This window comes from Centruroides sculpturatus, unplaced genomic scaffold (assembly GCF_000671375.1).
Source record: "Centruroides sculpturatus isolate CEXI.00-Female unplaced genomic scaffold, Cexi_2.0 scaffold1567, whole genome shotgun sequence".
NCBI classification, from domain to species: Eukaryota; Metazoa; Arthropoda; class Arachnida; order Scorpiones; family Buthidae; genus Centruroides; species Centruroides sculpturatus.
This window is the reverse complement of record NW_019385751.1, coordinates 28,727-40,716: the sequence shown is the minus strand read 5'-3', so window position 1 is coordinate 40,716 and position 11,990 is coordinate 28,727. Positions and strand designations below refer to the sequence as shown.

The following is an 11,990-nucleotide window of genomic DNA, read 5'->3' as shown; positions in this document are numbered from 1 at the left end:
CATTTATCTTATGGAGGGCTTATTAAACCTACTGATGAATGGCTAGCAAAAATTATAGAATGGAATAAATATTTCGAAATATATCACGATGAATCGTATAAAAAAGGCCCCGGAGTTGTACAGAATTAGTCAGTGGAAACAGTTTTACCTTTTACTTTAATAAAAGATTTTTGTAAATTAAGAACTATAATAAGAATTAATTATAGAAATCTTAAACAAGAAAACTATAAAATATTGAAAAGAATGCCTTCTGAAAATGGTGATTGTCGAAAAAAAATTAAAAAGTTAAGTAAGATAATCACATAATAAAAAATATAGCTCATTAATTTAAATAAATATTAGACAAAATACTTGTAAATTTATTGACGCACTTATTAAATCCGAAAATTCTACAGTAGTTTGCATTTAGTAGTAATTTAATAATTAATTAAGAAATGATTTAATATTTTATCGTATTTTGTTATTTGAAAAATCTGTCATGTTGAAGTAGAGGGCTTGTTGTGACGTCACATAGATCCAAGGTCACGCTAATAAATATACGGGAACTGGCTATCCTTGTAGTTTAAAGTCCTTCTTCTTCTTCTTTGTTAATATGGAGATTTTAGCTCTTTCTAAGTTTAAAGTCCTTGGTCTTGACTTTACGTTTATAGACCTTGTAAGAGTATAGTTACACCTATCGCCATCTGTTGAGCGCTCAACGTCATATTTTTCGCTAATAAATTCAGTAGAAAATCACGATGGCTGGGTCTACTGTTAGTTAGTCACGCTTGTATAATGTTTTTAAGAAATTAATTAAAAGAAAAAAAGAAAGAAAAAGAGAGAAAAACAAGCAACTTAAGGCTGAGTGCCACCATTACGTATTGAGGAAAAATACGAAATTTCTGTGAAAAGTTTCTAGTGCCATCTTGTGCCAAATTTTGAATGACGAACTTGTTGACGTAAACTTATTCGTTCATACCGTTGATTGGACAATTTCCCGTTTATTGACGGGAAATTGCCCAATCAACGAAATCGAAAGTAATTTTAAGTTTCATAGGTCGTTCATTAATTAGGGTGTCGCTTATATGATGTAGATTTATTTACATTTTAAAGTTACGGATTTGACATGCTTACATTTTTATTTAAGAGATATTTTAAGAATGTTTTTTAGTTTCGGTTTTTTATTTATCTTTGCTTGTGTTTCATCTTGTTTTACCTTGGAAATAGTTAAAAAATATCCCGCGAGTTGTGCGACACGTGACTGTACTGTCTGGGTAAGAAATTCCAGCTTTAAATTTATTTCTGTAGTTTTCATAAATTGAATATCTATTAATTACACGTGTTTAATTAATACGTGTTTATACAGTAAACAATTTCGTAAACTCTGAACCCTCAATTATGGTTCCCCCAGAACTGTAGACCCCTTGTAAGAGAGAGAAGTCAAAGGAACCAAACATGTATATGCAACCCTTCACGAGATGTTCGTCTCCAAAGATCAGTTTTTAGTGTTTACCGGTATACTGTCTATTCTCCATGCTGTGTGTCAATCAAGGCAAGTGATCGCTCACCTTGCTTGGCTGGTGCTCCGCACCTAGTTGCTCTACTCCCTGTGACCTTAATGACTGATGCTTGACCTGTAGTTGCTGATGCTCTGCGTGTAGTTGTGCACTTTGGTGCTCCCTATCACTTGCACCTCAGTATCCTCTTGGAGATGAGCCCCACACTCCCTAAAACTATATAGCATCAAGTACTCCAAACAGTCAAGTGGGCTATTTAAAGCCAGCATAGTTTCTTGGGCTAAATAGTTAAATGCAGTAGTCTTAGTGGAGCAACATCACTCACGATCACATGAGATCTGGAAGTAGGATAATTTTGGGGGGTTGTATCTTGCAAAGAGTCACATGTAGAGGTGTGGTTCGTTTCACTTTTTTGCTCCTATGGGCAAAGTTATAGCTCTAATAAGATCTCAACCATCTCATTCAGAGGTATAATTGTATCAAGGCAGTTGAAGTGGCAGCTTCAAAGCTCTCAACCTGTAATTTTGAAAAAAGCTAGTATTGTGGCCATAAGAGCCAGCAGCCAAAATTTCAATTGAAATGTGGTGGTTTTAACAATTTTGAAAGAATTCGCTACTGCAAGGTGTACAGAAATGATAATCTTATTTAACAACATATCGGGTATGTAAAGATGTTTGATTATTGCTCCTGTTTTGTACTTTTGGTCATTTTGCATTTGTTATACTAATGTATTAGTGTAAAACAGTGATGCCTAAACTATGGCCTCTTGACTAGATATGGCTGTGAAAATATTTGACATATCATCTCTAAATGATACAAATAGACTTACTTTTTATATATACAAAATACTGTATATAAAATATTAAAGAGTTTAGAACTGGTGTAGAACAGTGATTCAAATACAGGAATGAAACCCAAGTGGAGTCGCAATTCATTTGTGATTGCACATATGCTTTTACATAAACATTTCTCTGCTTTAAAACTCTTAAAATGTTGTCTATGCTTATATATATTAATTAGAAAATTCTTGAGAATTTCTTAATCCTGTGTCTGCAGGGATAAAGGAACACTACCAGTAATTCAATGTTGAATTATCAGTAGCATTTCTACCCATCTGCAGATGCAGGATTATGGAATTCTCAAGAATTCCAAATATATATATATGTGTGTGTGTGTGTGTGTGTGTGTGTGTGTTACCGGTCAAACCCGATTTCAGGCCAAACTAATTTGTCCTAGGCCAGGGGTCGGCAACCTTTTGAGTCAGAAGAGCCAAAATTACAATTTACAAAATTTCAAAGTTTTTAAAGAGCCATAAAATTTTTTCTTGCCAACAATAAATAGTACTCGCATAAATAAAGTTTTTTGATAAAAAAAACTATTTATTCATAAAAAAAAATATCTATTTATTCATATATAAGTAGTGTTTTTCACAACAAATTAGATAATAGAAACATCCAACGACAGCGTCATTCGAGAGCTTCCAACGGACTGACGACAGTGACGACGCGTGTTACGGGGGAGGGGTGCGGTGAAAAGCGAGTACAAGTGGCTGAGAGATAGAATCAGTGCCTAATCCTCGTTAATTGATTCAGAACGATTTTTAAATGTTTTTTTTTTTTTTTTTTTTTTTAAAAAAAAAAAAATTTGCAAATGGAACAGCTTCACATCCAAAGAGCCGCATGTGGCTCGCAAGCCGCAGGTTGCTGACCCGTCCTAGGCCAAACAAGTTTATCCTACGCATGTCAGGATATACTAGTTTAGCCTAGGACAATCTAGTTTGGCCTAAATCAGTGTTTCTCAACAGGGCGATATCGCCCCCATATGGGCATTTTTCCATGTTGAGGGGGTGAAAAACAATTTTCTGGGTGATATAGTAAAATATTATATTAAGAATAATTAGATACTTTATTCGTTATATCATACAATAATTAAACAAATAACATTAGTCACTACAGTAGTCTATTCAATGCAGTACAAATTTGGTGTTAGCCTTGGCCCTCGACATCGGAATTTTGAAGTGAAGGGGGCGATACGTAACAGTTTTATTGAAGGGGGTGACGATTCGTTAGAGGTTGAGAAACACTGGCCTAAATACTTTAGGCTTAACTAGTTTGTCGTAGACTGAACTGATTTAGAATTATTATTTAAGTCAGGCCTGGCCAACCCAAATTGTTTCGCAGGCCACTTTTATCACGTGTAACATTACAATGGGCCACAATTTAGGCAAACATGCTTTTAAAAAAGTAAAACAAANCAAATATTCCAGCATAATATTCGAAATCTCGAATATTAGAAAGTATTCAAGTATTGGAATATTTGTAGATAGTACTCCCCATCTCTACTAATTTTGGAATATTGTTATTCTTAAATTTTACAAATGAAAAATTTTAATTTTGTAAATATTTCATTATCCATCTGAATTTAAAGTTATCAAATTCCAATCAATCAATCAATCTATTACGTAGAAAATAGAATAGAAGTTTGACCTTGTTAAATAATCTAAAAATTGAAAATTTGAGGCATACTATGTTCTGAATCCATGAACATTTAAACATAATACATAAAATATGCAGCTAAAGTTGTTGATAAGTTTCATTCTAAAAATCATTAGCTATATCATCTTAATTTATATCTTCTTTTTATCATAGTTTTTCTGTTTTTTACTGCCAAGTCTTTGTCATAAAAATCTGTCTTTAAACTTTAAAAAAACTATAGTTTTTGAATTTACATTCTTTTATATTATATAAAAATGAACACTACAAATACCTAAGATATGTGCACCTCGCTGGCATCTTAGGTATTTGTAATGTTCATTTTTATCTAATAATAACCAGTTGTTAAGTAGCAGTTATCAGATTACTTTTATATTATACTAAAATTGTCTCTATTCATCGAAATTTAGCTTCATTATTATTCCATGTAAAAAAAAAATTAAAACATGAGTTACAAAGCAACAGAAAAAAAAAAAGGAATATAAACAAAAGTAATATAAGAAAGAGGGAAAAAATTGATTATGATAAAGTGATAGAGAACAAATAATAGAAAATTAAGAAGATATTAACAGCAGCAGTAAGAGAGAGACTGAGTTGCCCAAAAATTAAATAAACCAGATAACGATGATAATGAAAGTCAGAAACACAGTCTATTGATGCAAAAAGTTAGCATTTAAAGAATTGCAAATATATTTCAACCCAGTATGGAAAAAAAGCTATAGCTAAATAAGCAAAAATTAAAACAGCAATAAAAATAGCTCATTGTGAAACAATGCAAGGATGGTTTATGAAACTGGAAACTGAAGTAAAAGAAAAAATTATACATAGAACTGCCTGAGAAAAGATAGTAAAGATAAGGTATAAACTATTAAAGTTAAGAGAAATGGAAAGAAATAATTGAAAACTTTGCTAAATATTGAAAATTAACAACTTACACCATATGCAAAGGATGGAAGGATCAGCAAAGATCATACAGAAAGGAAAAATAAAAGGAATATATCAGAGAATGAAAAAGGGCCAGAAATATCCAAGGCATCTGTTGAATTTACCAAAACACTAGATGAAGCAAAACTAGAATGGCTACAGACCTATTTAATTATGATTTGAGAAACAGATGATTGGAGAAAGAACAGTTATATCAGCCTAGAAAAACAAAATGTTTCAATTGAACAACAGCTACTCAATGGACATTATTAACTTACAAGGAGAACATCGCTACATGAAACTTGTGTAATATTTAGTACTAACATTTATTTGGTAGTTAAACACATGCTGTTTATCCCTCTAAGATATTTCTCTGATGTCAAAATTTCTATTTTTCTTAAACTAAAATACAGACTATTTGATGAACAGAGTGAAGGTTTAAAGCTTTTTATCAGTGACATCATTGTATTATCATGAAACGTTTCATCTTAATGCAATGAAGTCACTGCTACACAAGTTGTCTAGCCACTCAGAGAAAATTACTTTCCATATGAAAAAAACATCCATATTATAATTAGTAACTTTAGAGAGATGGTGATGGGCAAATTCCAGATGATTCAGATGATATGCATATTCTCAGTTATGATTCACTGCACCAAGCTATCACCAGCAGCATGGAGGAAGTGTTATGATTTTAGAAGGCAGTCATTTCAATGACAAATCTAATGTAAAAGTTGTCAATCAGAAGTATAATAGCAGTGCTTATCGAACAACATTCAAGCACATGTTTCTCCCATGAATCAAGCATCAGTTTGGCTACAAAAAATGAATAAGGCAACAGGATAATGTATCAACACACAAAGCGTAATGGGTCATCTAGCCAACAATATGAATGTTCTGAAATGACCCGAAAGAAAAGTTCAGATCCAAGTATTGTAGAAATTATTTGGCATCTTTTAGAATGCAGATATGCCAAGATCAACAACGACCATGAAGACCTGATTAATCAGTCAGGTATTCAGGTACTAATTTCAAGTTATAATCATGGACATATGCAAGTCTATACCAAAACAACTTCTTGAGATAGTTAAGTAGAAAGATTAGATACAGTAAAAAAAACTATACCAACATTTCAGTCATTTGCACATTGTGTGATTGATTTTTTAGTGGTAAATATTATTTACACTAAAATCTTAAGTTTAATAAAAACTTGTAATAGTCTCATATCTGCACAGTGTCGTTTCATACCATTATATTCCCAGATCTCTATGTTAGTTCTATGAGTTGCACATTACATGCCAGATCAAAATGCAAAATGAGGAAAAACATTTTGGCCAAATGTAATTTAAACAGGTAAGCTGCTGCTGTTTTTTTTTATATAAAATACCAAAAATCAAATACATACACATTTTTTTATTTACAAATTTCAATATATACAAAGGGTAAAGCATGCTATTTTACTCAGTTTGAATTGAAGTGTAATTTCAAATGGAACAAACTGTTGCATAAAAGTTTGTATTTTGTTGCTAAGCAATCATTTTACATTCTACTTCCAAAGTATCTCATTTTTTACTCAAAAATGCCAAAGAAATTTGATTATTTTTGGCAGTCAATGATAGAAACTCGGTTTGTCATCCTGTTGCATTTTAAAATAAGTGTATAATAATAGTATTGTAATTTCTCAAATCTATATGCAGCATTATTAATTTTAATGAGCTAAGATTTAAAAAAAAAAAAAAATGGGTTTTCATCATCCAGAAGGATGTCTTGTCAGAACTTCAGCAGTTAAGTAGGAAATTGATGATGTTAAAGAGTATGATATCCAAGCAACTTAAAATATCACAACTGATAAAACAAAGGATCATTAGAGAAGATTTGAATAAGAAGTTAAGCCTGGACTCCACATCACCTAAATCTGCAACAGAATTATAAAGCTGATAACCAAACTGACGAAACTTTCAGTTTTGGAACATTCAGTTGGACAGAAACAAGACCAAAAGCAGAGTTAAAAATTATTTAACTTTTCTGTCGTACTGCAACCAATAAAAACACACAGATTTGTGATGTGTAGCATTTTAATATTCATGTGTAATATTGTTTTAATGGTAGAAAGTATAGCAAAGAGAATGAGAATCAATTTAGAAGTATTTATTGAAGAAGTCAGAAAATACAGATGTCTATACAACAAAAAATACAAAAAATTTAAGGATGCATCATTAAAACACTATGAACAACAATCGGCATGAAATCTGGAAAGTTTGGTATACTGCACAGAGATCCTAAAGTGGAATCATTTAGTTAGAAAATGCTTTAAATAGGGAACAAAGCTGAGCAGAAATGGAAAGTGTACAGGGATTACAGAACTGATCAACGGGTGGTGCATTTCTGTGTAATGTTCATTTTGGTCAAGTTAAAATGTAAACATAATTGACAGCAAAAACTCTATATATACATATCTATTACTTATAACAAAAACTCTATTTTTCAGTTCTGTTTCTGAATTTGTTTTCAGGTAATGTGGTGTCCAGGCCTTAGTCAGAAAAAGATTTCTGCATACTCTTTCAGTCTCACAAGGTCAATCAAAAAATCAATTTTAAAATAAAATTAAAACTTAGTAAAATCAAACATCTCATCCTCTGTATTAGTATTGTTAGAAAATGTTATGATAAAATATTTGATTCTTTGACTAATGTTTGAGACAGTTTTATATATATATATATTGTTTTTCAAGACTCAGCCACTTGAAAGTCTGCCTATACCAAGATTCAGCATTAAGTCTCTTCCTGATTGTATTGATTATAGACAGATACAGGAGATTATAAAATATTGTTCAAAGATGACTTTTATATATCTATTGTTATTACAATAGATATAAAAGTAAAATTACAAATGAGAATTTAACTGTGGCAAAAAAGATGAAAGTTAAAAATTAATGCAAAACAATGCATGGACAATCTGCCAAGGAAGGAGTGCCTCTTTGAAGGACTTTCTACGAGAAACTGGCTCCCATATATATCTTAAACACATGAATAAAACCAGAGAGACTCCACAAGGCCAACCTATTGGTTGGGCACAAACATGTTACCAAGCAGGGCCTTTCAGAAAAAATGCGAGGCTCGGGACACTAGCAAAGGGATAATTGTACGTGGTCTTTATCAGGTGTGCTAGCACACGCTTGCTAGTGTTTTGCTCTTGCAAAGTTATAGTTTGCGGCAGCTCTTAGTATCATAAAACACTGTTAGCACAGAACTGACCAAACAGACCTCATTCTCTGCTTTTATGCCCTTTTTGCTGGGAGTGGGATTCAGAGATGGAGGAAGGGATAACTTTTTAGTGTGGGTGTGTGTAGTGATTGGCCAGAAGAACATCCCCTCCAGCCTGGGGTTGGTCAGGGTGATATACTTCTAGTCAATCAGGGACTGGCTCATATCTCTCAATCCTCTCTGACAACTCCTACAGAAATTTAGAATTTAATTTTATAAATGTTAAAATTTAGCAAATCACTTTGCCTTCTCCTATATTTTTGTCTAACATATTGAGTTGCCAAGTTGAGGCCCAATGAAGCTACCCCTCCTGTCCCCTCTCTGATTGGCACTGGTACCAACTAGCAGTGTTTGGTAGTAGTTGGTCTTAGTGTAAGTTGTTACCAATGTTTGGTGATGATCCACTTGGTTACTGGTGGGCACAAAAAAAAATACAAGTATATTTTTCAGATATAAAAGTTGAAGCCCTATAATAAATACAACAGTTTAAGTACTTAGATGCAGTTTTTCTCTTTACAAAGGATATAAGGCAGAGTCAAAGAAAACAAAAACAACACAAGTAATAATGAAACATTAGGCACAGCATATGATAAAAAACAAACCAACAAAATTAGTCTTCAAAACTATAGTAAGATTTGTACTGCTGTAAGAAGCAGAAATATAAATCATTTGAGAGACAGGAAAAAAATGATGAAGAGGACAGCAATGAAATTATTATTAAGAAAAACCTAAAAATAAGTAAATCAGAAAGAATATAAATAACCAGCACGAAAAAAACTCAGATATTATAATTATATGATGTGTAAATAACATGTCAATCTAATAAACAATTTATAAAAACAATGGAGAAACAAATTAGGTTGGCAAGAAAGTAAGAAATGACGTAACAGAAAAATATTGAAAGATGATAATAAAGACGAAAGAGAAAAAGGCGGACCTCTAAACATAAGTCAAATAGTAAATCGAAAGAATTAAAAAAGGTTTTTAGTTATTTCTACATCATCCAGTTTGATCGTTTTGATTTTAGCAGTAATAGTACTATTGCATATTCAATATATATCAGAACAAAAATAATACAGTAATAAATATAAAAACTAATAATACACAAACTTACAGGAAAAAAATTTACGTAAATATTTTAAGCCGGGAAAGCAGCACGCTCATTAAAATATTCTATTTAACAAAAATAAAGTCGCAACAAAGTCAATAATTTCATTTTTGATACAATCTAACATTAGAAAAAAACTCCCAAATGATTTTTAAAATTTCATACAAAACTTTTCTTTAAATGTGTTAAATATTAGCATTAATTAAACTTCTATACAAGTTTTTTTTATATATAATAAATTTATTACATTATTTACAATTATAAAACAATTATCTTGCAGATTATTTCCAAATTTCTCTAATAAATTTTTGGAAAAACTTCAAATCTAAAATTAAAAACAATATACAGGATTTAAAGACATTGTTACATATATTATGTAATTTTAAACTGTTATTCAATGTTAAAATAAGCATTTAATTGTTGGATAAGACAAGGCATTGAATAATTTAAGACGAAAAAAATTTGTATATTTTTGGAACTCTTCTAATTTGGAATCAAATGGGGGACATTAATTAATATTTTGATGAAAATGATATCGTACGCAATTTGTATCCATAAAGAACAAAATCGAATGAGAATTTGTTTATAAATGACTTCGACAACGAGTAATAAATAAATGGCGTTGAAATTAACCAATAATTATTTAAATATGAAATTTAAAAAGACAAAAATCGTCAATTTCATACCAGTAGCACATGCAGAAACACCAGTTGGCTTGTGTGCCGTCACAACATAATTGTACGACATTTTAATTGAAGACTGTTCTCAAAACAAATTACTATTACAATCGTGTTCAAATAATGACGAAATTTTTTGTTTTCGAACCTTCTTAGTAACCAACTTTACCGGGTTTTTTGATTCGCAGAGACACCATATTAACCAATGCTCGTAGCCCGATTGTTTAGAATCGTGTAAAATAAGTAACATATATATCCGCCAAAATCTAATTTAATACGAAATAATAATTTATTTATTATTTAAAAATATTTTTTATTTATTTTAAAAAATTATAATAATTAATATTTTTATAATTGAGACAAAATATAATTTTTGCTTTTAAGTGTATTTTTTTTTTCAATTGGACTGGACACTACGCGACCGAACTCACGATGGGCTTGAAACTCCCATCGTGGGTTCGGCCAGGTGGGCCGGAGGTGAGGAACGTGAATGAATCCAGAAAATGCCAGGATTCATTCACGGGTGGTCCTCCAGAACGGTGGAATGACTCCGTAACCACGCGATTATTTGGGCGGCTATCGCGAATGTACTGTATTTTTGAAAGTTAAATAAATATTTAATAATGCTGTAATCTTATAAATATTTTACTAAGTTTATATATTGTTAATATTATCTATAAATATAAATTATTTTTTCAAAAATTTTTACAAGAATTTCCTCAAGAAACAATGCCGCGACGTTTAGAAATTTGCAGTTGGAAAGATGCAGTAACTGATTTGTTGATGAAAACTAACAGCACATTATTAGCTAATGATTTTAATTTCCTTTTTTTTACAATGGGATTAATTGCAGTAGAATCGCCTACATAAATAAGAAATGAAGCTTGTATTGTACCTTAAATATTGGACACAATCCTTTACCAACTGGCAATTTCATATAATAAATTTTAATGTTATTGTAATGAAGTTTAACTCTTTTCTTTATGTCTTGAATGAAAAATCTTGTGTGTAAATGTAAATATGTGAAAATAGGCTAGTTTCCAGACATTTATAGTAAGAATAAAATTATTCCTCAAATATTGATGTAAAATTTATTATTGATATCTATCTAGATAAATGTCGATATTCTGTTACTTTTCCTACTGTATATTTTTTTAGCTCAAACTGTTTGAACCCTTCAGTTATTTTTTTGGAAAATCTGTTAGTTTCTTGGAGTAAATATAATGTAACCTGTTTCTTAATATTACAACTGATACAACAACTTTTTTATTTGTTATTTTGGATTGTTTCTGTTCTGTGGTCACTAAAAGGACATTTTTTTTCCATGCCCATCGTGGGTTCGGCTAGGACCACAACGGAGCGACCGGGTGATGAGGGTCGAAGCCCGATATATCCGGGAGAGACCTCTCATGAAAAATTCCAGCGAAGTTGTTTACCCAGATTCGATCTCTAATTCCTAGTATATCGGCCGTATATGTTAATAAATAAAGAATATATAATACCAACAGACCTTTTCTATATGAAATTGCTTATAATCGTCACAAACATTTTTCGTCGCAAAGAAAGAAAAACAGGCGGCACCAGAAATTTTTGAAAAAAATACAGTCGACCTCCCTATAATACTGTTGATAATTCCGTTTTATATGAATTCCACGTTGTACGAGTCACTTAGATTTTACAAATGCATGAGCCGTTCACAGCCAGGCACACGTATTTGTAAAATCTAAGTGACTCGTACCAAGGACTGTATACTACCAAGGATATCCAGATCCCTATTCTACAATGTTAGCCAGGAATGGCAAGTTAGTGACGTCAGCACGAGTCCTGACCTCTCTGTTTACATGGAGCAGGGTGTGCACGTGTTTAGTTTTCGCTTTTAATATTCGTCCAATTTTGTGATTAACGAAGTGATTTATTTTAATATTTCTGTAATTGTTTTATTTGACTAAGTTTTTTATAAGGTAAGATGATTTAAATATAAGTCATTAAATATTTAAAGCTATATTTTTATGTTAGGTGAAGAACAAAAT

The 11,990-nt window shown here is 31.4% G+C and overlaps 1 protein-coding gene across 1 annotated transcript in view; it reads left to right on the top strand.

The window, feature by feature from the left end:
- The first annotated feature begins 757 nt into the window (after nucleotides 1-757).
- Nucleotides 758-11,990, top strand: part of LOC111641783 — a 35,296-nt gene continuing 24,063 nt past the window's right edge. Inside the window, exon 1 of the mRNA XM_023388000.1 lies at nucleotides 758-1,253. Within this exon, the coding sequence (XP_023243768.1) occupies nucleotides 1,140-1,253 (114 nt within the window). The 5' untranslated portion in view covers nucleotides 758-1,139. The remainder of the gene's footprint in view (nucleotides 1,254-11,990) is intronic.